At 38.0% G+C, this 27,231-nt stretch overlaps 3 protein-coding genes across 4 annotated transcripts; 2 read left to right on the forward strand and 1 right to left on the reverse strand.

The window, feature by feature from the left end:
• Positions 1 to 498: 498 nt before the first annotated feature.
• LOC121646126 (testis-expressed protein 26-like) lies at positions 499 to 2,584 on the reverse strand. The gene is given in 8 exon segments (XM_041995000.1): positions 499 to 632; positions 737 to 892; positions 980 to 1,028; positions 1,030 to 1,124; positions 1,258 to 1,414; positions 1,512 to 1,674; positions 1,761 to 1,845; positions 2,523 to 2,584. Coding segments are annotated over 8 exon segments (852 nt in total). The 5' UTR covers positions 2,536 to 2,584.
• A 6,435-nt stretch (positions 2,585 to 9,019) lies between these two features.
• On the forward strand, positions 9,020 to 11,731 carry hmgb1b (high mobility group box 1b). The gene is made up of 5 exons (XM_041993878.1): positions 9,020 to 9,168; positions 10,331 to 10,486; positions 10,596 to 10,741; positions 10,853 to 11,027; positions 11,181 to 11,731. The coding sequence occupies exons 2-5, from the start codon at positions 10,340 to 10,342 to the stop codon at positions 11,304 to 11,306; spliced, it is 594 nt and encodes a 197-aa protein (XP_041849812.1). The 5' UTR covers positions 9,020 to 9,168; positions 10,331 to 10,339; the 3' UTR covers positions 11,307 to 11,731.
• An 8,932-nt stretch (positions 11,732 to 20,663) lies between these two features.
• Positions 20,664 to 25,569, forward strand: LOC121645415 (protocadherin Fat 4-like). 2 transcript variants are annotated; one of them, XM_041993852.1, is made up of 8 exons: positions 20,664 to 21,576; positions 22,151 to 22,452; positions 22,553 to 22,638; positions 22,744 to 22,923; positions 23,054 to 23,181; positions 23,279 to 23,496; positions 23,570 to 23,828; positions 23,906 to 25,569. In XM_041993852.1, exons 2-8 carry the CDS (start codon positions 22,207 to 22,209, stop codon positions 25,303 to 25,305), a joined length of 2,517 nt encoding a protein of 838 aa, XP_041849786.1. In that variant the 5' UTR covers positions 20,664 to 21,576; positions 22,151 to 22,206; the 3' UTR covers positions 25,306 to 25,569. The 2 variants fall into 2 exon arrangements, with proteins under 2 accessions (XP_041849786.1, XP_041849785.1); XM_041993851.1 differs by having other exon boundaries at positions 20,664 to 22,452.
• Positions 25,570 to 27,231: the final 1,662 nt, after the last annotated feature.

Genomic DNA, 27,231 nt, shown 5'->3' on the forward strand with positions numbered 1-27,231 from the left:
CACGGTAACTAAGGAACGAAGAGTGACAACTGAGACTTTAAAGCTCAAAACATGACCTTGTTTTTGCAGACAGACAAAGAAATTTCTGATTAAAAAGACTGTCTATAATCAGGCTTTAACGAATGAACTGTTATGGCCATTTTTTGTTAGTTATTGCTCAGTTTATCTCTTTAATCTTTACTCAGTGTTTATATTTTGTTAACTTTGACATCTAGGGAATTCATGTCTGAAGCTAAACATAAACAGAGATTCATTGACTGTTGGTGATGTTATTTGTTCACAAAAGTCATAAAATATATTTTTATATATATTTTATCTATATATTTTATTTAGTTGCAGACAGACTGAACGAGACAGCATAACAGAGGAGTGATGAAACAAGAAGGCAGACACATAAAATCATGAAAATATCAAATTCATTATGTTGGATTTTAATTTACAATATCTTATCTTCTACTTTTCTTTAAGATAAGATTTTATGAAAGCTTTCATGAAGGTTCATGTAGGTCCTGGCCAGCTTGATATCCACTCTGATGAGAAGGAATTCTGCACAACTGCTGGAAGTTTATGCACTTTTTCTCCATCTTTTGGACAAGCATCTTTACTGAATTTTCCTTTTACAGTCTTCTTTTCTGCAAAGCCAGAACACAAATGCAATGGTGAGTTACTTGTCTCCTAGAATCTGTGAGCAGCTTCCTACAATGCTCAAAGCTTTACAGAAACAAGTTAAGCTAACCCTCCTCGGTTAAGATCCTGTGTAACTGCTGAAGCTCCTGTGGCAGCAGAAACTTTACCACAGATGTGACATTGCTGAGTCTCTTTCTACATGCGTTGATTGTCAGATTTGATCCCTTCTGTTGACTTTGCATGTGTCTTTGTACAACAGTTGGAACTGCAACACATAGATGATGATCAGTGAAAAGAAATGAATGGAGTTAAAGCTTACATTCATCTTCCGTGGTTTTACAGAAGATGGTACCTCTTCCACAGCAGGCTACAGGTGGATCTCTGTTGATGTATTGGATGATGTATCATCTCAGAGTCAGCAGAGAGAGGGACCTGTATATGATGCTTATTGTGCAGATGTGCAAGATGACCATCTGTTCCAATACACCTATAATTTCCTGACAAATAATTGCACAAAAAAAAAAAAAAAAAAGAAGAAAATGAGATTTTCAAGAAATGCAATGTTAGTTTTGCATGTGTGTTTGGATGTATATATTCAGCTATATCACTGGCCTAGTCAACACGCTGTACCTTGAGGCATTCCCATGAAATCACATGTGTAGGTGGAGCAGTACTGCGCTTTTAAGGCTTTATGAATCTCTCCCTCAGATGGAGAACATTTACAAGGAAGAGTCAGATCATCATTACTTGGTGGAGGATCCCTGGGTAGCCTCCATACCATGAAATTCTTGGGGAAAAAAAGCTTCATTCAAAGGTTATGTTCATTTGTAAGGGGTCATTCTACTAAATATGTAAAACTGAATTAAAAACAGTTTAAACACAACCTGGCTGGGATGTGGGTTGTTTCTCCTTTGTGCTGAGGTTGTTCCTGTGCGAATGCATTCAGGTTTGCTGGCAGGCTTCCAGCCAAATTCCTTACTGTATACAGTTGAACCAGTAGGTGCAGACTGTGAATAGGAATCTATAATTGATGTTGACATGGGGCGCCTACACATGCATCAACACAGACATACATTTATATACACAAGATAAAAAACTGCATGTTTTGCCAAAATCTAATAAATAGAACTTACAGCAGTATCTCTGGAGCTGGATTTGGATGATGGACAAATTGTTTTCGGTGAGATGTTTCGTAAGGATCCCACCACTGTTTGCCCTCTGCAAATAAAACGGTATTAGACTGTGATCTCTTTGAGTAATACTTTGCTAAATAAACACACATTTAAAAATGAAGCATACTAATCTCAGCATTAAAAATCTATTTTACTCATGGGGAAAGTATTACTAATGCAAAAATAATAATAATAGTCTCTCAAAATAATTTACTTTAAAAATGTCTTTGACTTTGTGATTAATATTACTATTAATAGAAATGTAATTATGCTGCTTGTTATATTTCTGAATGAAAACATGAATAACTGTCTTAACTCTTGACCTGCTAAAACAAACTAAATCAGATTTTGAAAATGGAGAAAATGCCTTTCCTGACCCAGAGGACACTACAGGCTTGCTTACACCCACTCACAACTGCATATAGGAAACAAAATTACCCTGAGGGCAGGGGCATTACAGGGGGAATTTTATGTTATTAGCTCTCCAATCTCTCCAATTATACAGCAAATTCTGAAAGTGAAAACTCAAATAAAACTGAACAAACCCTAAGTGTAAATATAAATGTGGTTCTGTGCAAGTATTCCAGGTTAAATGTTTGACAGCCAGTCACAAAAAAATATACTTTATAAGATAAGCATATCACATTATAGTAAACCAAGATGCATGCAAAATTATTAAAATCTTATAATATCTTAATTTGTTAATAATGCTAACTGCATTACCTTGGGCTGCCATTGGAGACCACCTTTTAGTTTTGTCACCTTGTGATATGTTTGCTTTCAGAGTGAAGAAATCCTTTCCATTTCCATTAAAAGTCAGAAATCTTTAAAAAGAAATACACACATGTGTGAATCCTGCTAGTGCAATAATAGCCCTTCTGAGTATTAGCTTTATCTACAGTTTGCGGTGCTTTGCTCATCACAGCAGGGTGTTTCTAAGCACTGTGGTAACGGAGAGCTACCTGTTTAACAATGGAATAGCTGCTGTGTGCTGCTCAGTAGGGGAGATGTTGAATTAAAAATTAAGCAATGCTAAAGTGGTTTTTACTGATGTCTGTTACTGGTGATGGAGAACAGTTGCTAAGTAGATTATTTTTTCTAATGTTTTGTATTTCAGTCATATTTCTTTGAGGAACACTTGTAGCTTGTACTTTTCACAAATTGCTGTAATAAAAATGTCTTCATACAAAACGTGGAATTATTCCACATTTACTTGTTCAAGGAAACTTTAGTATTTATTCATTTTTTTATTTGATGTGTTTTCTTAATATATGTTTCTGGGGACAACTCTTGAATCCATGAAATTTACTGTGCAAAGAAAAGTGCTGCACAGCTTAATAAATGTAATGGAAGATTTTCTTTACAATGAAGAAACAATGAACTGTGTTAAGTTAGATGCTTCTTCAGCTCCACTGCAATATTAAACGATACATTAAATCACTGGAGCAGAAAAAAAGGACATAACACTATACTTTCCCATGGAGAATAATAAGTTATGTATGTCTTATCCCATCCTCTTTTCCTCCCAATTCCATGAATATTGTGGATGCTTATTCTCATTAAAACAGATTAGAAAATTGAGAAAAACTGAGGGAAATGATTTTTGTTAAAAATGCATTGCTTTTAAATTCAAACTAATTAATTGAGAAAAAACAAACAGAAAATATTTGTATGTAAAACGTTCTTTCTTATTCTTCTTCTTTTTTTTTTTTTTTATTATTATACTTTATTAATCCTAGTTGAAAAATATTTCTCTGCATTAAGCCCATCCTAGTTATAATGATACCAGTAGGCTACCAGGACAGATTCTGGATTTAAACTCCAGGGAGATGTTGGGGTTTAAGGATCTTGTTTGGGGGCCCAGAATGGTTCACCTCAATTAACCCACACAAATAAAATCAATATAAATACAAGTAAAAACATGACACATAAGAACAGCTAAACCCAACACACCAAAACCCAATTAAAACAAATAACAAATAAAATCAAACAAATAACTTTTTGTTCTGTTTTCTGAAATATAAGAAATAATTGCTTTGGGAAAAAGTAATGGATCTGGTCTATCACTCACCTATAGTAATGGATAACTTAACCAAATTATGTTACAAGATTTATGTAGAAATGTGGTTTTCACAGTCCAATCCAAGATTATAACAAGGTGGTGAAAATTATTATATTTCCTTTAAAAACAGTAATTTAACAGGTTATGATACACTCTAAAAAACATGACTGGTGTCTGCTTTATCAATCTACCAAAGATTAATTCAAAGGTATAAAATAGCTCATTATTACATTTCAGTACATTTCTTTGTACGTCTTTGAAGATTTGAAATTTGTATTTAAGTCTGAGTTCATTATAATGCAGGTACAGTAAAGTCACACATTCTGATGGCTACTGCTACTACTGTGAAAATGGTTCAAACAAATAAGCATTGTTAAAATGTTGAATCTGTGCCACATGGCAACATCAGAAATGTGGGCACATTTCAGGTTTTGTTTTCAGGTTGGAAAAATACAAAAACAATACCATCTTGCAATGATATCACCGAAAACATGTGATCATGAAAAAATAATTTCTGCAACATTTGATTGGAAGATTTTGGCGTATAGTCATGTCACATTTTTTAAGCGGTCACAGGCTAATTTTATGTAAGTGACTGAAACGCTGCCAAAAACACTGTGGGCAAAAAAAAGTTACATTTCTTCAATTAGTTAATGAAGCAAATAAAGAATGTTTTGTCCAGCGGGCTAGCTCTAAATAATTTATTGCCATTAAAAAACAACAATAAAAGCTAGATCGATTCTAGATGTGAAATGTCACAGAAATCACTACAATGACACCAGTAGATTTCATATGTTGAGCTGTGCGCTTTCACACAATGGGCACGCAAGTCTCAGCAGACATGCTGTTCTCTGCATAACACCGGCATGTCTGCAAATTCCACGATGCTTTGTGGTGTGATGTCACATTTCCAAGCTCTATGAATGCTAACTTTGATGATACTTTTACATGATCATTGTCTGTTGAGTGAAACAAGCAGAACTGTTGCATTTCCAAGGTACAGAAAATAACAAGGGAACACTTCTGATCACTTCATTTCTGCGTGCCTGTCAAGTGGAGTTTTACGGCCACTAACTTTGTTCTTAAGACAAGCTTTGCTTCTTACATTTGCGTTCTTGTAAATGTGGCTGGATGGTATGAAGCTCAAGAAATGCAGCCATTCAACAATACTGAAAGACCTGTATTTATTTATTTTTTCCATTAATAAAAGTTCTGATATCCAAGGTCACTTGTCAGAAAATAAGAGATTGAGAGAAAACCTAGTTAAACTTTTGTGGGATGCTTTTGCACATTTAAGTAATCATTATGTCAGATCCTCCATTTGAAATTTCTTTTTATCAAAAATAAACAGGTACAAATCTTATTTTTGTTTAGGTTGTATTTATCATTAGAATGACATTCCACACACACACATACACACACACCCTGGACTCTGACACTCTCATCAACACTTGGACCACCCTCAGGCTAACACCCTCAGGAACAAACACACAGCCACTTTAATCACTTTAACCAGACCATAAGCTTAATCTTCTTTTTTGCATTATAACCATAAACATGTGTTACACTGACTGTAATTTGCCTTTTCTATTTATTATTGTGTTTTATTTACTTAGTGATAGTATTTGTTTTCTTTATTGGCTTATATTCTTGTATGTCATGTACCAATGTTTGAGAGAACCATGATTTCAGTTCTGCAGAACTGACAATAAAGCTGATGTTGACTTTGACATTACTCTGCTTCAGTTGTTTATATGTATTTTATTACAATCAAATTAGCCTTTAGCAATAATTGCATACAGAAATCTTAAGTTGGAATTATTTGTATGACAAATAATCTTTAATTAGAATGAAATGATCTTGACAACACTAATACAGTATGAGAGTAAAGCAAAGAAGATTGCAGAGATGTGAAGGAGCTCATCTGCTGAAGACAGGCAGCTGAAAAGTCGAAGGTCGAGGTATATAAAGCAGAGATCTTAATGTTTGTGTTTTCATTCTTTTGATATTTTTATACATTCGGTTAAGACACAGTAACTAGGGATGGGAGTTCATGTTTGGACAGTATGGGGTATGGATGGGTGAGGGGAGGGTACACGTACTTTGTATGTGTGTAAGTGTGTGTGAGAGAGATTGTGTGTGAAAGAGACTACAATGAGTTGTTTTAATTTGAATTGTTTGAGTGTGTTTTCATTTCCTGTTATATATATTTGTTTTTATTATGTAAAGCACTTTGTGTTGCTCTGTGCATGACAAAGTGCTCTAAAGTAAAATCTGATTTGACTGATCATGTATCTGAAGCTAAGCTTTCCCAGTTTTGATGAGTATATTTTATTGTTGGTAATAACCTAATTTTATTGAGTCAAGTTTTTTTTTATTGAAAGCACAAAAGTGGGTGTGTCTGTAGCCATAAGAATGTATTTTCTGTAATCTCTGCAGGAAATGATTGCAAAGAAAGGAATGGGGATGTGGGCTCAGTTGCTGTGGCTCCAGATGGAGAGAAGAAGATAAAAGAGGAGACAGTCGATTATGTGTTGATTCATTAGGGACAAGACCTGAAGTTTTGCTTATGCTATATAATCATAATTCACTCAATTCACCATTTTGAATCTAATAGATTAGAACATGTTAACATTTAATGTTTTAGGATGTACAGTGTATTGGTAATACAACTTATCCTGGGTTGGAGGTTTTTCTAGTGGTAGTTTTTTATACCTGCTTTATTATAAAACTGAGCTCTCCAGATCAGTTTCAACATAACCAGTCTTCGTGTTGCAACAAAAAAACTAATCTATTTTTATGTGCTGTCCCAATGTCTTTTTATTGATCTTTAAATACTACTTGATTATCAAATGCAGCTTTTAACATTCAAAAAAGTTTTCAATAAAGGTTTTTTTTATCATTTGAATTTCGCTTTCTTATTTAGTTATCTAAATATCTCTAAGGGTACCAGCAGCTTAATAGTGACTCTACACATTGACCATGTAGGTAGTGAGTTACAACATATAAATAATGCACATACTCTGGAGTCTTCTTATGTAAGATGTAAAGTTTATGGTTACGTGAGTAAATGAATAATTGTTCCAGGATTTTCTCTCTTTTTTTAAAGTCTTTAATAAGAAAAATAAGATGTTCACCTCTAAGATGTTTAAATAAGATGTTAACTCCTTATTTATGCTTATCGATGTAAGAATGTGGTTATAAACAGAGGAGGAAACTGGCAACAGCAAACCTGAATGAGCGATGATGCTTTTACAAATAAAATAATTCAAAAACACTCCGCCCAATGGCTTTGATTTTAAAAGAGCTGATGCAACTACACTCTCTTGGATTTATTTAGAAGAAAAATAGTATATACTTTTATTGAAGATAAAAGGAACAGTAAAACATGAGTTAACAGTCTGTTTTGTTTTTCCTTCAGCGAGTACACAATACCTGCCAGTTGTCAATAAGCTGACAGATTCACAAAAATTCTACTTCGTGAACTGCTCAACGCTACTACAAGGCATTTATAAAATGAAGTATTATACAACTAATTCAGTCTCATTGGTTTTTGTGTTGTATCTACACTTCCCCTTTGAATGAAAGGTGACAACCTTGTGTGATTCTTTGTTGGTTTTAATTTCCCCACTCAATAATTTACAACAACCCTGCACTCGTGGTGGCCTCAAAGTCATTTTAAGGGGTATATCTGATGTTCTTTCTCAGCAGTAGCACAAATAACTTCTCTCAGAAAAGGCAGGGAATAAGCTTTTTAGGAATTACAACACATTAATTCTGCTGTTGGTAGTTGAGTTTCAAGTTTCAAGTGAAGCACAGTAGTGCTCTACTGACATCTTCAGGCTAAAAGCAGCAATAGTCTAGAAAAAATAGATTGATCTGAGGATTTTATTTTTCAGTTGAAGCAGCATACCAACAATTCAGGCTGCTCCTTTTTGTCTTGACAATCACAAGCCAAAGTGCTGAGATATCATGTGTGTGTGTGTGTGTGTGTGTGTGTGTGTGTGTGTGTGTGTGTGTTTTCTTTTTAATCTGGCCCTGATGTGTTTCCTTGTCTTCTCCCATTCAACTCTCTGTTTAAAGAAGACACTAAAAGACTCAAAATGTGCAATAGATATGTACAATTCTATTTATTTATTTAGTTTTTATAAATTGATAATACTTGTTTAAAACAGTGTAATTTGCATCTTCTACATGGTATGTGTGGGTTTTCTCTAGATACTTTGGCTCTCTCTCACAGTCAACAGAAATGCATGTTAGATTAACTGGTCTCTCTAAATTCTCATTGTTGTTTCTGGGATAGGCTTCACTGGAGCCTACAAGTTGAGAGGCAGGATATACCTTGGAGAGGTTGCCAGTCCATTGCAGGGCCAACACAGCAGGGCAAACAACCATTCCCACACTCACTCCTAGGGAGAATCAAGAAACACTCATTTTAACATACTAACATGACTGTTTCTAGTAATGGAAAGCTTCCTGTTTAACCACTAAGAGGCTGCTGTCTGCTGCTCAATAGGAGAGATGTTGTATTTTAGCATTTCCAGAGCTGTCTTGTGTCTGTCACTAGTGATGGTGTCGGGTAGATGAATCATTTTATTAATGTTTTGTACTTTTTCTTAAATCTGTATATAGTCTTACTTCTATATTTTGCTCACAAATCATGGAAACATCTTGCACTGGTTTATTTTTAGGAAAATTGTGTTATTACACACTTATTTTATGCATATTTTCTTAGCTGTTTCTATACATAAAAACTTAAATTCAAATAAAGGAAATCAGTTCTATTTAATATTTTATTTCCTTATAGTATTTGCCATTATGCAGTAAAGGTGACTATTTTAACATTTTAGCTATTTTCCACATCAAATTTTACAGTCAACTATTTGGATTTGAACTGGTTAAAATGAATACTAACAAAAACTAAAATGAATCTAAATAATCCAGGTCTGTAACATGAATTAACTTAATCTTTTATATAAGTGTATAAGGGATACATCTTTGAACTAGCATAATACATAGTTATATAGCACACAACGGGCTCTTGTTTCCTCTCATGTAAAAAACTCACAGAGTTATTCCAGCTTAAGTTTACCGCCATAGCTCCTTGTGTTTTCGACAACCAACCGGACAACAAGCAGGACTGAAACAGCTAGTGTCCAATGAGATACTCCAAGGAGCTGGCGGCAGCCAATGTCCGACAGCCGGAGCTCAACACACGGGATAAACACAGAGGGACAATCAAAAGACCGCGCGCGCACTGACTGTGCTTTTTGTCCCATTGTTTGAGACGTACTGCTGGCCGAAGATGTAAGTATCGTAAACGTTACATTGGGAGTAAAATGAGTAGCGTGTAGCACATATGACTGAAACACCGGGATAAAATATATTTTGCACAGTATAAATCGCTGTGGGTATTAAGTTGTATGGCTGAGGTGAATAGGATGCTCGCTTTGTTTCAAGCTGTTTAATGCTGTCCCGCTAACTTAGCTACGTAGATATCAGACGCCGACATTTGTCCTGATTACAAATAAATATAAATTTCATAATGATTAAAAACATAGAGATGTCTCATCCAATGTGCATGTGTATCCCATACTTCCTCTGGGTTAACATCGTCGTCTCATGTATAACTATCTGACAGCGACGTGCTAACGTAGAGTAGTCTGCTATGTTAGCCTGGTAGCAGTGGCTGGTGGGTCTGGCCGTCCTGCTATAGCTAACGCTAGCTGCTGGTTGACTGTTAACGGTGACTGGTGCTGAGGCAACTCAGCTGCGTTGAGACAGGCGGAGCATCCTTTTCCGACATCAGTATTACTTTTATTACAACTTAGATTCAAGTAACCACAATTAACTAAAGCGGCCGATGAAGTTACACGTGATAGAACTTTATAAAATAGTAGCACGATGAGTTCGCGAAATCACCACACCAGCCATTGTTAGCAGTCAAATCAGCCATTTTAATAATGTTCTCACGAAGTGGGCACTGTTACGTAGTAGCCTAGCTCAATGCTAATGCTAAAAGCAAGCGGACTCAAAGCAAGAGCGGAGCCATAATGGCTAACCCCTAGCGAACAATCAAAGGAAGCGAATGCTAATGTGGTCATTTACAAGCTTAAGCCGGCTCATTATACGCTATGTCATTGGGAGGTTACAGGAAATAACAAAGCTCACTGTTTTAACCAGGTTAACACTACAGCACTGTCAATGACTGTTGGAGATAAAGCGACAGTAAAGTAATGTGTAGCTGTCTGTAGTTTCCGTAGACTCATCATAACGGCCTCTTTGTACAATGGATCATCGATCACCCCAGACACCCTCCTCCCACCTCCTTGTTTAAACAATAGGTGGGACTGACAAAGCGAAAGGCAGACAGTTGGACAAAAGGAAATTTGCATAGTGTCGCCGTTATTGCATGGCTGTATTTTAACATACATATTTTTCAAAGCATATTTTTTATCATCTTCTTTAGAAAGCCAAGATGGTGAAGGATCCAAAAAAGCCAAGAGGGAAAATGTCCTCATATGCCTACTTTGTGCAAACGTGCAGAGAGGAACATAAAAAGAAACACCCTGATGCCTCTGTCAACTTCTCAGAATTCTCCAAGAAATGCTCTGAGCGGTGGAAGGTAGGATCAATTTTTCTATTTGCATCTTTATTCCCTCTCCTAAATCTAGTATTTATTTGATTTTTATTTTGCATGTTATTTTTGTTTAAAACTGTTTGTTTTCCCAAAGACAATGTCACCAAAAGAGAAGGGCAAGTTTGAAGATATGGCCAAACAAGACAAGTTGCGTTATGAGAGGGAAATGAAGAATTACATCCCCCCCAAGGGCCAGAAGAAGAAGAGATTCAAGGATCCTAATGCTCCCAAGAGACCACCGTATGTACCATATTGAGAAAACCCTCATAGGTTGGGTTTTTTCCAATCTAACAATCAATATTAATCCTGTTATGATGGCCCATACAGTGACTCCCCCTCCTCCTCCCACAGGTCTGCATTCTTTCTTTTCTGTGCCGACTTTCGCCCCAAGATAAAAAGTGAGAATCCTGGACTTTCTATTGGGGACACAGCAAAGAAGCTGGGAGAGATGTGGAACAGCTCATCTGCAGAAGACAAGCAACCATATGAGAAGAAGGGTGCCAAGTTGAAGGAGAAATATGACAAGGTAAATGGCCACCATGTAACAGAAGCTAGGCTTGTTCAGATTGGATAAAGATGGGTTATTTTTGGTAATGGCCAAACTTTACAGACTCAAGGTTCTTTATTTTAAAGCAAAAAGAGTAGGTCACTCAGTCACAAATAATATATTTGTCCACAGGATATCGTTGCTTACCGCACAAAGGGTAAAGTGGATTCAGGATCAACTGCTGCAGCTGATGATGATGATGAAGAGGAGGAAGAGGAGGGAGATGAAGAGGAAGAAGAGGAAGAGGATGATGAGTAGATTGCATAGGAATGGGACCTGAAGTTTTGTTTATGCCATATAATCCTGATGTACTCAATTCACCATCTTGAATCTGATTAAACAAAAACATGTGTATATTTAATGTTTTTAAGATGTACAGTGTTATTCTCCTTTTTTGTAAAGTCAACACTACATATCCTAAGTTTGAGATTTTTCTAGTGGTGGTTCTTTATCCATGCCATATTATCAAACTAGGAGGAATACAGATCAGTATGAAAGTAACTAGTCTTTAGGTGTTGCAACTCAAAAATGAGATTTCTGAGTTGATAGTGTATTCTTCTTTCTTTTGAAAAATATTTTTTTTATGTGCAGTCCCAATGTCTTTTTATTGTTCTTTGAATACCACTATATTATCAAATGCAGCTGTTGACATTTAAGAATGTCTTGAATAAAGTTTTTTTTAAGATGTTGATTTCTCTTTCTTATTTATCTCCAAGGATACCAGTTAGTACATGTCCAACATGAAGGGCAAGATGTGAGGTGCAATGCTCACGAGGATGACAGCAGTTCATTTAAGATGTTTAACAAATGAATAAATGAGTAACTACATACTACTACAAATGATCTTTAACATCTATAAATTCTATTGAGTGATACTCAACTTTAGTCAGATTAAAGTAGTACAAGGACTGAAGAAAAGGAGTTGTGGTGTGTGGTATATGCTCCTCCCTTGGAGTCAAGGCAGCAACCTTTTGTGATCCCTTGCTGGTTTTGAGTTCCCACTCTCAGTAACTGGAGACAACCTTACAGTCACGGTGGCCTCAGTAACTTAAAGGGGGTTCATGCATCCATTTTATTGGACTTCATTCAGCAGCAATGCAAAGAGCTGTTTCTTTCCCAGTGGTGCTTAAAAAAAGAATGATATATATATATATATATACACACACTACCGTTCAAAAGTTTGGGGTCACTTCCCTATTGAATCCCATGGCAAAGTGACCCCAAACTTTTGAACGGTAGTTATTAGTAGTAGTTCTTTTTTTTTTTTTTTTTTAAAAAAACATGGTTTTTTTTGCTCAAGCCAATGACAATGTAATATTCACACAGAGACAGTGTTGGGTTATACTTGTACACCTTTTCAGTTCTGTGTCCGCTCTCTTGAAATATGTGATGCAGTGAGTCGAGTCCACCCCCTCCAATTTCTGTCCCTTTACCCACTGAATAAAAGCCACACAGTCTGAATGAATCCCCCTTCTCATGTGCAGCACAAAACTACCCAACTCTGGGCAACTGTTCAAAGAGTCTGCACTGAGTAATCTCCAGTCCACCGAGCGAATACAAAACAGACTGAATCAGCAAAACATGGTGGGATATATCATTAATCCTCTTTTTTCCCTTTCAACAATTTAAATTATTTTGGATATGTTTTCTTCTAAAGTACTTAGAATAACAGTGATTGGCTCCACTTTGGATGCCAACCTGAACCTTTTTTTTTTGTCAGCTGCTGGATTTGCATAAAGTGATGTCAAAGAGGCGTGCCAGTCAGGATTACTAGCCGAGAAGATTGAGTTGTCACTATGGATACAGCTTTTATAGTTTTGTACTTGTTGGTCTTTTGTGGAGGTAACTCTTCAGTTTCCAGGACATCATTCTTTAATGCCACGTCTGTTTTGTTTTGATCATATTCTTATTTGTCTTGATTTTGTGATCAAGACGAAGAAGGAGGCCCTTAGGAAATAATCTTTATAATGGACTCAATGAGACTACTGAGGAACTTGGTTTTATTGTCACATCTCACGGTAGGTTGGCTTGTTAACTCATATGCTTTCATAGGGGCTTTAGTTAAAAGCAAAGTGCATTTGTATCTTTATTGTAACAACAAACAATTATCACTTACTGAAGTGTAATAAAAGTAGTATATTTTTACCTCATATAGAGGAAGTCCTTTCTTTTCAGGTTTTTATTGCTGTGTCCTCTAATAACTCTTCATCTGGAAAATGGTTGAATGTGAGTATTGAAAAGGAGCTTTCAGATATCGTGGAAAGGCAGCACGCGCTTCCCTCCTGGTATTATACATCTGTTGATGCTGAGCGAAAGCATGGCACAGCCAGCTTACACTCAGTTAACAGATGGCGACAGCAGATGGCTTTCATCAAAACTGTTTATTCATTTCAAGTCAGAGAAGACACAGAACCAGGTTAGACATCTTCCCTCATGTAAACACACATCAATATTTGTTGACAACATAATTTGGCAATTTTATTAAATAATATTTGTAACATGTGTTTGCTCTCACTATCATTTAAGTTAACTAAAATAAGTGTTTTCCAGTATTTGTCAGATATTTTCTTGTCTTTTCATTAGATCGGCTAACTTTTATGTATTATCCTCTGTGTTGACAGGAACAGTTGTGGGAAAGGTGGAAACACAGATTGAAAGTCTCACGCCTATCACATACTCAGTTCAGGAGGACGATGGGGAGAACCTTTTCCTCCTCAGCCCCATCTCAGGGGAGTTCCTATTATCCCGCAGCCTGGATTTCGAAACACAAAGATTCTACATTCTCACAGTGGAGGTGCATCAGGGGGGCTCTCAGGTGTCCAGTGTCAGGGTGTACTTCAATGTGCTGGATGTGAACGACAACCCTCCTGTTTTCAGCCAGGACAGCTTCTCTGCATCGCTGCTGGAGGACACACCTGTGGGAACCTGCTTTCTGTCACTGAATGTGTCAGATAAAGATGATGGTAAGAATACAGTGTGATACACCTCCACCACACATCTCAATAAATAAATTAAAAGTGGACTTTGTTTACTTTTTAATCCAAAATGTTTAATTATTTTTTGAGCTGCCACTTCATTTACACCACAACAAAATTTAAAGCCAAATTCTATATAGTTCACTGAATATAGAAGGAATATAGACTATATAGAGTAATGCTAGAAATAAAAACAATACTTTGTGGAACATCTTACAACTGATAAGGTTAATTGACAACAGTTCTGTAATATGAACATAAAATTTCAGAAGGATAGATGAAAAAAAAATGTATGATGTTCAGGTCCCCATTAAGCATTACCAGATAATTATTTTGCATCCAGAAACACAAGTTAAAGCGCTACCATGTAAATTAAAAAGCATCTATTGGAACAATCTGGAAACACTACTGCAGTCTGATCTCGTGTAACCTGGGCTGAGGCAAATTTGAACAATTTCTTTGGTTTGAATAATCAAAATCTGAAACCCGTTTAAAAACCATGCACGCAGTGTCTTGTAGGTTGTAAATTAAAAGTAGAGACCATCCTGCTAGTCATCAGCACACATTTCAGCAGTCAGCATGTGAAGGCCAGTTCATGCACATAGTGTATACAACTGTTAGGGCAACATTTATGCTGAATGATGCTGGTTTTAGGGCAACAAATGTTGCCACCTGCATGATGTTTCACTCATTTAACACAATATCAACCTTATTTGAACATCCCATTTTTAAAATATGTTTTGTTGGGACCAAAGTTAAAATGAGCGCATATATTTAAAAAGCAATAAATACCAAGTTTCAGCATATAACATGCTTACTATTTTCTATTAAACCCACAATTTAAATGGTTTTAAAATCATTTTACCATGTTTTTGTTTAAGATTTACACTGCATTCAAACCTTTATGGAAAAGTGGCTGTGCTATAAATAGAGGATTTATTTTCACTGTTTTATCCATTTTTACCCTTTGAAACTGCTTCTCTAGTGAGGGATTTATGGGTTTAAGAAGTTAATAACGGGTTAGAACTGCAACCATCATGTGTCACACAATTAAGACACAAGTAATTAGATACAGGTGTTATGTTTGAATCTATTTCCTTTCCTCTCTGACAGGTGACAGTACAGAACTGAAATTGAAATTGGTCAGTGGTGATGAAGCAGGCCTGTTCTTCATTCACTCAACACATAGTTTATGCCTGAATAAAGAGCTGGACAGAGAGAAACAATCCTTCTACAATCTGACTGTGATGGCCAATGACTGTGTCCAGCCTGCATCTCTACAGCTCTCCAGCACAGCTCATATTTTTATAGCTGTTGAAGATGTCAACGACAATGCACCGCTGTTTATGTCTGCCAAAAGTGTTATTATACCAGAGGACACTGCGTTACATTCTGTTATAATGACTGTACATGCAGAGGATGAAGACACAGGAGACAACGGGAAGGTTTTGTATTATTTAAACAACACCTCTGTCGGGAGATTCAGTATCAACAACACAAGTGGAGAAATATACCTGGAGGAGATATTAGACAGAGAACTGGTAGATACCCTGTTGATTACGGTGACTGCCACTGATATTGGCTCCCCTCAGATGATGACTTCAATGAATTTTACTGTGAATGTTGAGGATGTAAATGATAATAACCCTGAGATTTTACAGAGCAGCTACAACCTGTCAGTCAGTGAGGATATCTCCATGGGAACGAGCCTTTTCCAGGTTCAGGCTTCTGATAAAGACATTGGTCAAAATGGACAACTGAGGTACATTCTGAGCCCAGCTGGGCCATTTGTGGTGGACGCAGTCCGAGGTGTTGTCGTAGTCATGGATCGACTTGACAGAGAAAGGGACTCAAACTATACTTTAATAATAACTGCTGTAGATCAAGGGAACATCCAAAGATCTGCTACTGCTACTATCAGTGTCACAGTGCTGGACATCAATGACTCGTCGCCCCAGTTTTCTCCTGAGACACTCACCATTCATGTCAAGGAAAACGAGGAGGAGCCATCTCAGCTAATGAATCAGGTGCTGCTGGGCCTCAAAACCATAGAGTTTACACTGTATGTTGTTAGAACACAAGGTTGATGTTAACTTCTCTTTCTTGAGCAGCTCTCTGCCCTGGATGAAGATTTAGGGCTCAACAGTCAGCTTAACTATTACATACAGACAGGAAATAGTGATGGTTTGTTCTCCATCACTCCTGATGGTACATTTCAGATTTTACACAACTTAGACAAGGAGAAGGAATCATTTTATATAGTCACCATAACAGCTGTTGATTCAGGTAAATCAAGTTAAACTACAAAAACTTAATATATTAACCAAATATCATATATAAATTGTTTCAAACTAACTTTAGTTTTTAATGGACTTGATCTTGTCATTTGAAGGATTTCCACCTCTAAGTGGTACTCTAACTCTTCATGTCATTGTGGATGATGTCAATGACAACTATCCCGAGTTTACAGAGGAAGTCTACAACACCATTGTACCTGAGGACAGTCCTGTAGGCACAGTGTTTGCCATGATAACTGCATTTGATGCTGATGAGGGTGTGAATGGGGAAATAAGGTAAAATCTTTTATTTCTTACAATGAAACATTTTTCCTCTGAGAAACTGGTCATATTCAGTACTGTTTACTTTTGATTTCTATGTCATTAAACAGATTAAACATATTGTTTTTTAACCAGGTATTTCATGGAAGATCTTGATGTACCTTTTGCAATTGAGGAAACATCTGGAGAACTTTTTACAACAGATTCTTTGAACAGGGAGTCTGTAGCCTTTTACAGTTTGACAGTGTTTGGAAGTGATAAACATCCCACTCAGCCTCTGTCAAGTTCTGTGTTTGTCACTGTTCTCATTGGAGATATAAATGACAACACGCCTCAGTTTATGAACAGCCCTTATGTAGCCTATGTGTCCACTGAGTTGGCTCCAGGTGAGAGATTTTACTTCTTCTTTACAATACAGGAAAAAATTTTGGGGACTGAGAGAACAGTTAAGTTTTTTATGCCCTTTTTCCTCCTACAGGCTCAGTCGTTTGTGCAGTGAGGGCATCTGATGAGGACACTGACATGAATGCAGAACTGCATTATTCGTTACATGGACAGAGTTCCGATATGTTTTCTATTGATCCGTACACTGGCACTGTATTCACTTCAAGTGCACTCCAGAACATAGATGATATTATATTAAATGTGCATGTGGAAGATGCTGGAGAAAATCCTAAATATGACGTTTCTACTATCAGTATCAGGTTTGAGAACATGTCTGACTTTCCAGATATGAATGTGGATTTTCTGAGGTATTCCCTCTCTGAAGATGAGCCAGTGGGAACAGTAGTGGCTGTGGTCTCTGCAACAAGCGTTAGAGCTGAACCAGTCTCTTTTTATCTTGCTTCTGGAAACTTTGAAGACATGTTTCATGTGGACCAATTGCATGGCACCCTGACAGTGGAGAACCCTCTGGATTATGAAAACAAAAAGGAGTTTACTTTGTTGATAGAAGCCAGAGACTCTGGCTCTCCTCCTTTCTCCTCCTTTTCAGAAATACACCTAAGCATCACTGATGTAAATGATAATTTCCCACAGTTCACTCAAGCTGAATACAGGTGTGAGGTTTTAGAGAATTTACCACCATCCGGAGTTTGTGATGTTCTTGCCACTGATGCAGACTCTGCCAATTACAGCACAGTGTGGTACAACATCACAAAAGGAAATGATGATAACTTTTTCACACTTGACCCTGAAAATGGTTTACTAAGCACCACTGTAAGTTTAGATAGAGAAACTACTCCTGCATTTCACTTAACAGTTGAAGCTTCAGAACCTGATGACCCTCTTCATAGGGACAGAGCGACTGTCATTGTAATTGTTTTAGACAGAAATGACAATGCACCTCGTTTTTCACAAATTTTCCTTGCAGAGGTGCCTGAAGACGCCCCCATTGGACACACAGTTATACGAGTCACCTCAACTGATGATGATACTGATGCAACTATTAATTACTACATAACTGACCAAAATAGGGAATTGCTTTTTAATATTGATTTCACCACTGGCTACATCACTGTTACTGGGCCTCTGGATAGGGAGGAGCAGGATCACTATATCTTAAAAGTAAATGCAAATGATTCAGCATGGAGTATAAGCACTGACGTCACAATCCTCATTTCAGACGTCAATGATAATTCACCAGTATTTCTAAGCTATTTTTATTCAGCTGTCATCCCCGAAACAAAAGATAAAGACGTGTTAGTTTTGCAGGTTCATGCTACAGATGCAGATGAAGGGAAAAACAGTGCCATTTTCTATGTTGTTGAACCTACAAATGAAAACTTTTGGGTGGATGCTTCCTCTGGTGAGATCTACACAAAGCAGCCACTTATTTTGCACAATTCTCCTTTTGAAATCTATCACTTTGCAGTTCATGCTTTTGACTGTGGCAATGCTCCACTGTCCAGTAATGCCACTGTCACAGTGAGATTAGAACAATATAACCACCACCCACCAGTGTTTCTGCCTGTACCTCCCCTGATTGCTGTTCCATATCACCTGCCCGTGGGAACTGAGGTGGTTCAGCTTACAGCAACAGATCTGGACATTAATAGCAGTGCTAATATTGAGTATAATCTTAGCGGTGGTAATGCATCTGATTTCTTTTGGATTCAAGCTAACAATGGAAAATTATTTTTGAATCAAACTTTAGCAGGGAGTGAAAAACTATTCTTCTCTTTGTCAGTTATCGCCAGTGATCAGGGCTTTCCCCCTCTAACGTCACAAATAGAAATCATCTTTGAAATTACTGGAAGCAATCAGTTTTCTCCAAACTTCATCAAACAGGATGTCACTTTTTCTGTCCCTGAGGACCTTCCTGTAGGATCAGTGATTGGAAGAGTTCAAGCAGAAGATAGGGATTATGGTCCCAACGGTGCGATTACGTACTTCTTTACTCCTGAAACTCTACATTTACCACTGTCTGTTGGAGAAGTGTCTGGGCTGCTAACACTTATCAGAGAGTTTGACTTTGAAAAAGAAGGTATTTATAATCTCCTTATTAAAGCCACAGATGGTGGCTGGATCTCAAATACGGGTACGTTAAATGTTACAGTGATAGTTACAGATGTTAATGACAATCCTCCAGTCTTTTCATCATCAGAATATACTACATCAGTGCCTGAAAACTCAGACATAGGAACTATTATTCTTAATGTGAAGGCCACTGATGCTGACTCAGGTGCAAATGCACAAATATCCTACTCTGTCATTGCTGGCCATGTTAATAAATTTGCAATTGATTCAAGAAATGGTACAATCACCACTTTGGATCTTTTTGATTATGAGCAAGAACAGGTCTTTGATATAACAATTAAAGCGTCAAACAAGGGCGGACACTCCTTATTTAGTTTAGCTCATGTTGTGATCCAGATCTCAGATGTCAATGAGTTCACCCCAAAGTTTAGGTTGAATGAATTTAACTTTTCAGTATTTAAAAATGTGCCTCTTGGAACAATAATAGGAAAAGTGACAGCCACAGATTATGATCAAGGCTCTGAAGGTCAGATGTTTTATCTGATGTTTGGCCACAGCAAAAATAAAGGCTTTGGCATTGACCATCTTTCTGGAGAAATATATACAACTGGCAGTTTGAGGAGACAAGGCAACAGTCATGTTGTTTTAAAGGTTCTGGCAAAGAATCCTGGTGTTATTATTGGCATGGATGTAGATGAAACATTGGTCCACATCAGTGTGATTGACACAAATGATGCACCTGTATTTAACTCGGTTAAATATGAGGCAAATGTTACAGAAGACTGTCCGACTGGGAGATCTGTCTTAACTGTGAGCGCTTTAGATCAGGACTCCATGCTGGACTGGAATCGATTTTTTTACAGCATTGAAAGTGGAAACACAAACTTCTCTTTCTCCATCAACCAACTCAGTGGAGTTATTTCAGTAAATTCTCAACTTGACAGAGAGCTCTGGCCAGTTTATAACCTTACTGTGACAGCCACTGATAACGGCTCTCCACCAGCCACTGGAACCACCAATGTCATTGTGACTGTTGGTGATATTAATGACAATGCACCCAAGCTTACATCAACTGAAGCTCAAGTAATGGAAAATCAACCAGAAGGCTTCATAGTTGCTAAATTAAATGCATCCGACGCTGATTTACCTCCAAATGGAGGCCCTTTTACCTACTGGCTACTAAATTCTTCAGTGAACAGCGCCTTTTCACTCACTCCTGATGGTGTTTTACTCACCACTCGGATTTTTGATCGGGAACATACCTCTGAATATCGAGTCCTGGTGGCTGTTAGGGATGCAGGACTTCCTTTGTCACTATCCTCAACAACATCGTTCCACATCAGAGTCTTGGATGAAAATGATAACCCTCCGTTACCAAGAAACATCTTCATTGAGGTGAAATATTTTGGCAGGTCTTTTCAAGGAGGCATGATCGGTAATGTGCACCCTGAAGATCATGATGAAGCTGATACATTCACCTGTGCCATTAAAAGTGGACCAGTTAACATGTTTATAATACCCAATGGCACATGTGAGCTGTGGTCATCTCCTTTTCAAGGGGAAGCCACATTTAACATTACAATTGAAGCTACAGACCAGCTTCACTTCCCAGTAAACAACAGTATTTATGTAAACTACAAAGGTTTCACAAATGCTTCTCTAGACAACTGTATATTATTCTATGTGTCATCAACTTCAATGGAGGAGTTCATGTCTAATAAGTATTTGAGATTTGTGAAAGCCCTGGACAGTTTGTTTAACCTGCAGGCTTCAAAGACTCATGTGTTTGGCATCAAGCAGATGGGGAGGGAAATTCTTCTGTTTGCTGCAGTCAAAAACTATAATGGTCAGTATCTTAGCAGAGAGGTAGCGAGTGGTGTATCTACTGGACATAAAAAGTTACTGGAAACACAGAGCAACGTGACAATTTCTCACATCACCAGTGATCCATGCCTCACTAACCCCTGTCAAAATGGGGCATCATGCAACAAAAACATCTACATCAGCCAGGAGGTTGCTGTCTTGGAGAGTGTGGCTGTCATTTTTGTGTCACCACAGAAAGAGATTTTTAATTGTACTTGTCTGCTTGGTTTCACTGGTTCCCTGTGTGAAGATGACATTGATGAATGTGAGGTGAATCCCTGCAAGAATAATGGCACATGTGAGAACACTGCAGGAAGTTTTCACTGTCACTGTTTGAATGGTTTCTCTGGCTCTGTCTGCTCTGGTGATGTTGATATATGCCTGAAGGTGAAGTGCCAAAATGGTGGAACATGCATTCCCTCGCAGGATTGGCATTACTGTCACTGTTTGCCTGGTTTCAAAGGTAGATTTTTATCATACAAAGAAAAATAAATACAAAAACCAAATGATTATCAAATGGAAATTTATTTAAATGTGTGGTTCATTTTCCAGGTGAATTGTGTGAAGAGCTCATAGATCATTGCAGATCATCACCATGTGTTCAGGGCAGCTGCATCAACTTACAGACAGGGTTTTCCTGTAATTGTCCATTTGGTGAGAATAATACAAAAAGAACAATGTTTAAAGCAACAGCTCAGCAATTTCAGCCAGAAGAAGACAGCAATCTGTTAGCATAGGAGACAACAGCTAGCTGGGCTCTGATGAAAGGTAACAAAATTATCCGTCTATGTAATCTGCATAAAAATCAGTAGTGAAAGCCACTAATTTCACATCCATAATTAGAGAGTTGTATGTGTGCAAGGAGGCAGTTTGGTTAATGATGAACAGGAATGGTGCTTTTACACTGCATATATTGTTGCTAAAATAAGCAAACTGACTGCTAGCTGTAACCTTACAGGTATGAGCTTAAATACTAAATATATAATAAAAATAAAAAAACAAAAATGGTATGCTAAGATGACCAAAGTATATTTTGTTACCTTCATATGGGCAACCAAGCTGTTTCCTTATAGCTGAATTGGTTTATTTGAAGTTATAGGATTTTATATTTTGTCATTTAAAACACTGACTTGTTTATTCATATACATAAAGAAATTTTGTTCCCAAGTCACAATTAAACCATGTATTTACTCAAATGTTCTTTCTCTATAATTCATCTTCATTGCAGGAGTCAGTGGAGTCCACTGCGACGAGAACAGTTATGGCTTTGAAGAGCTGTCCTTCATGGAGTTTCCTCCTTTGGATCGCAGGACTAATTTAATCTTTCTTGAGTTTGCGACAATGCAGAGGAACTCTCTCCTTCTCTACAATTCTGGAGGGTCATCCAGTAGGGAGTACTTTGCACTGGAGATAATTGATGGGATGATGCATCTCTCTTATGACCTGGGCTCGGGGCCTGTGAGGCTGCAGACACACAAGCAAGTTACAGATGGACATTTTCACAGTGTTACCGCCAGAAGGATTGGCCATGTGAGTTTTAAATATGTCCATGTGTACAATATAATCAGACAACTCTTCTAACAAGGGAGGGAGGTGAAATGACTCATGCAGATTTGTGTGAATTTAACAGATGGGGTCTTTGCTTGTGGACAATTGTACAGATGTTGAGAATGATGGATTTTGTTTTTCAAAGAGTGATGGCAGTATCTCAGAAAGGTACCACTGAAACAACACCAATAATGATTTATCTTTTGTTGTTGTTGTTTTATATCTTTTTATCTGATTCAGTCTCTCCCTTTCTTTTCCTTCATGTCTTATCAGGACACTTGACGTCGGCAACACCAATATGACATTTGGAGGGCTGAGGACTCTTGAGTTGGTTTTACTGCATCCTAATCATATAAAAACTCATGATTTTGTTGGATGCATTCGAAACATTCATGTTAATGGCATCATATTGAGCCCTTCAATGGCTCTCGCAGCATATAACATCCTTGACAGGTGTGTAGATGCCCTTGAAAAAAATAAAATGAGTCATTGTTATTTTAATATCTCTGTGTTAAATACAACTAACATATCTCATTGTTTGCTTTGTGTATGTCTGGATTTAACCATAATTGTTTGATTTAAGGTGTCCTCGATCAACAGCGTTGTTATGTGACAGTGTCCCGTGCAAGAACGGTGGTGTGTGCTATGACCTTGGGTCTGACTATCTTTGTGAATGCAAAAGCCCTTTTACTGGAAGTGACTGTGCCACAGGTAAAGAAAAAAATGAAAGATATGTGAGTTGATTAATGACATTGTTTCTCATAGAGTTGAAACTAAAAGCTTGCACTTTTTCTCTTTTTTTAAACAGAAATGTCAGAGGAGCTTGTAGTGCGGTTTAATGGGAGTGATTACATTGAATATGTTGTCAAGGAGAGATTTAAGAGAGACCATCTGCTAAAAGACTTGGTAGATGATGACATAGAAGGAAACATTAAAGACCAAATGGTGATTAGCATCAAGTTCAAAACACAAGATGATGGTGTGCTGCTCTTTGTTCTTGGACCGACGGGATACATCATGCTAATGGTTGGTATGAAATGTGCGTAATATTCTTTCATTCAGTAGTTACATTTTTTACACTGTTTGATCTTTTTTTCAGATAAAAGACAGAAAGCCTGTGTATGTGTTCAAGGATACATTGTCAGGATACCTGTCAGAGTTCAGCGTGGGGCCTCCAGTGGCTGATGGGGTCTGGCATGTCCTTTCTTTGTTCAGAAATGGGCACAACACTTTTCTGTCTGTGGATGGTAAACTAGTGTTAAACAGCACTGAACGAAGCATGGATCTCACTCCTGCTAATCTGGAAAAGATCATTCTTGGTGCTGCTCCAACAACAGAAACAAAGCTCCATCAGTCAGGTGATCTGATGACTTATCAGGTTTATCAGATTTGGTTTTTCTCACTGTTTATTGACACTGCATTCTTCCTCTGATAGGGTTCAGTGGATGTGTGCAGGACTTCAGTGTGAGGGGCGACACCCTGCTTGTCAGCGGATACAGTGTGATGGTGGAGGTTTGGCCAAGCTCGACTTTAGTCCAGTCCAGCTGCAGCTCTCCAGGTGTCTGCCTCCCCTCACCATGCTATGAGGAGGGAACGGTCAGGAAGACATGTCTCTCACACTGTCAAAACCATGTGGCATGCACACCCACCCTGCAAAACAAGTCCTGCATTTGTTTACATAATACTTCGGAGCATTTTTGTGATATCTGCATCTCCAAAACCATTGATAAGTGCGCTGAGGGGCAGCAGGACAGCAAGCCTCTGTGGCTCATAGGTGTTGTTCTTCCTCTACTCTCTATACTGGTGGTTGTAATAATGTGTGCTTGCCTGTACAAAGCAAGACAACGGTATGCAAAGAGTCAAAGAGAAACTTTCCTGCAAAAACTAGGGCAAGGGACAGCAAACACTGCTTTTTGTTTTGATGACAACACAGTGCTCTCTGACCCTGTGTCTACAGATAAAGAGAAACCTTATGACCCAGTGAGTTCTGATCAGCAGAGGTCAAATGTGGAGTTTTACTGTGGTGCCAGTGAACTGCAGATGCCGTCAAGTGAGCTTGAGTATTATGAAATTGGCAGCATCTGTAGTGCACTTCATTCTGACAATAACTCACTGAAACTTAACTGCCACAAGCAATCATACAGTCAAAAAAATGTGAAAGCTGATCCTAAACAGTGGGGAGATCTGAAAATGCTTTTTACGAGATTTAAGAAAGAAAGTACCTGTGAAGACAAAAACCCAACAAAGACTCAAAATGTCGCCTCACTAAACCAACAGCTGCTGTCTAAGATTCACACAGAGCATCCCCAGCCACCAATGCCTCATTACTTAAAGAGATTTCCACAGCCAGAGCTCCTGGAGCCAATACAATGTCTCACTTTTGAAGAAATTTGCAAACTAGATGTTCCTGTAGAGTCAGCATTGTCAGCTCAAGCCTCCCTGAAACCTGGACCTGCTGAATCCACCATGATGACGGAGGCTTCATCTGATTGCGAAACGGACAGCACATGCACCTGCTCAGAGTCTGAGTATCGACAATTTTCTAACATCATTGGCAAGAAATATATGTGTGAACAGCCAGCTCTGTCAGAGTGCAACTTTAGACAGGAAAACAACCCATCTGTCAACTCATTCTTTAAACAAACCTGCCCCCCTGCTGCAGGTCAGGGTGAAACTGAGAGAACTCTGTCCACTATGTTTGAACAGTGGGAAAATATTTTAAATATGCATCTACCTTACAGCAGCTATGCACCCATATTTGAAGATATAGCATGTTTATCTTCTGAATACAATCAATGTTGTAGTATTCAAAGTGACACAGAAGAAATTATTTGATTGATCTTCAGCATGGTTTAGTGGATAACGGTACTGATGTGTTGAAATGCTAACTGGTATTTCTTTGGTTGTCTGAAGTCTTGTATTAGATAAGATCATTTAACATCTTTGAAAAAGCCATGGGGAGTGCATGTATGTAAGAATGCCTGGAGAAGAACCATTATGAAGATAACATAATTTAGTAATGCTACAAACTAAAATGGGCACTGGTTAATAATTATGTCTGTGTAATTGTGTTTTAAGTAGGTTCTCAAAAATTATGCCTTAAGAGCGGTAACTATATAATTAATTCGGATTAAGTCCTGGAGAGACTCTTACTGGCTCACCTCAGCAAGCAGGTGAACACCTTTCAGGACCCATTACAGTTTGCATACCGTAATGGGCTTGGGGTTGAAGATGCCATCATATACCTGCTTCAGAGAGCCCACTCTCATCTGGACCAGTCAGGCAGCACTTTGAGGGTCATGTTCTTTGATTTCTCAAGTGCTTTTAATACGATTCAGCCTGCTCTGCTGTGTGAGAAGCTGCAGAAATTCCAGGTGGATCCCTCCACAACCACCTGGATTTACGAATACCTCACAAACAGACCACAGTTTGTGAGACTGAAAGGTTGTGTGTCTGAGATGGTGGTCAGCAGCACTGGAACACCACAAGGGACTGTACTTTCACCATTTCTATTCACGCTGTACACCTCAGACTTCCAGTACAACTCTGAGTTCTGTCATCTGCAGAAATACTCTGATGACTCAGCAGTTGTTGGGTGTATCAGAGATGGACAAGAAGCAGAGTACAGAGAACTGGTCGGTCAGTTTGTGAAATGGTGCGGTGACAATCATCTCATCTTGAATACCAAGAAAACAAAGGAGATGATTGTTGACTTCAGGAGGAACAAGAACACACATAGAAGTGTTTCCATCATGGGAGAGGAGGTGGAGGTGGTGGAGGAATACAAGTACCTTGGAGTTCAGCTGGACAACAGACTTGAGTGGAAAAGCAACACTGAGTACATTTACAAGAAAGGTCAGAGCAGACTCTACTTCTTAAGGAAGCTGAGATCTTTTAACGTCTGCACCAAAATGTTGCAAATGTTCTACAGGTCTGTTGTTGAAAGTGCAATCAGCTTTGCAGCAATCTGCTGGGGCAGCGGCATCAGAACCAGAGACTTGAAAAGAATTAACAAACTGATCAAGAAAGCTGGTTCTGTGCTTGGAGTAACTCTGGAGCCGCTGGAGTTGATCATCAAAAAAAGAATTCTGTACAAGCTGACGAAGATAATGGAAGATCCTTCACACCCTCTACACAACGCCGTGACGAAACAACAGAGTGTGTTCAGTGGGAGGCTTGTTCAAGTCCGATGCAAGACAGAGAGATACAGAAGATCCTTCCTTCCAGCAGCTATCAGGCTGAAGAACAAAGCCCTTAATTAATGAATGTGATTGTTTAAAAAAAAAAAAAAAAAAAAAAAAATTACTACTACTACTACAATATTGAATTTCCCTTTGGGATTAATAAAGTATTTTTCATTCATTCATTCATTCAATTGCATTATTGTTTTTAAAGCAGTTAATGCATGCATGGCACAAGCCTCATACACCCGTCATTTCTCTGTTATGAAGGCGGGGCATGGAAAAGCAAGATGAAAAAGATGAGCCGGCTGGGTCTATTGATGAATTTAAGAATATACACAACATTAATGGAACAACCCATTGTGGAAAATGAGGGTGTTTTAACAACCCACTACTTTCCTGGTGAGAGGCTTCCACATCTGCACTTTTCCCACGTTTTATTATTATGTTTTTTTTTTTTTTATAACTTATCCAACATTTTGCACCATCGTGTCTGCTCTAGCAGCTCTCTGGTCGTCTTTGTGTTTGTACAGCAGCTGCTTCCTCCCGCTTCTCTCATGTTGTTTCATGAATCATGGCG

This window comes from Melanotaenia boesemani, chromosome 9, assembly GCF_017639745.1.
Source record: "Melanotaenia boesemani isolate fMelBoe1 chromosome 9, fMelBoe1.pri, whole genome shotgun sequence".
In the NCBI taxonomy this organism is placed as follows: domain Eukaryota; kingdom Metazoa; phylum Chordata; class Actinopteri; order Atheriniformes; family Melanotaeniidae; genus Melanotaenia; species Melanotaenia boesemani.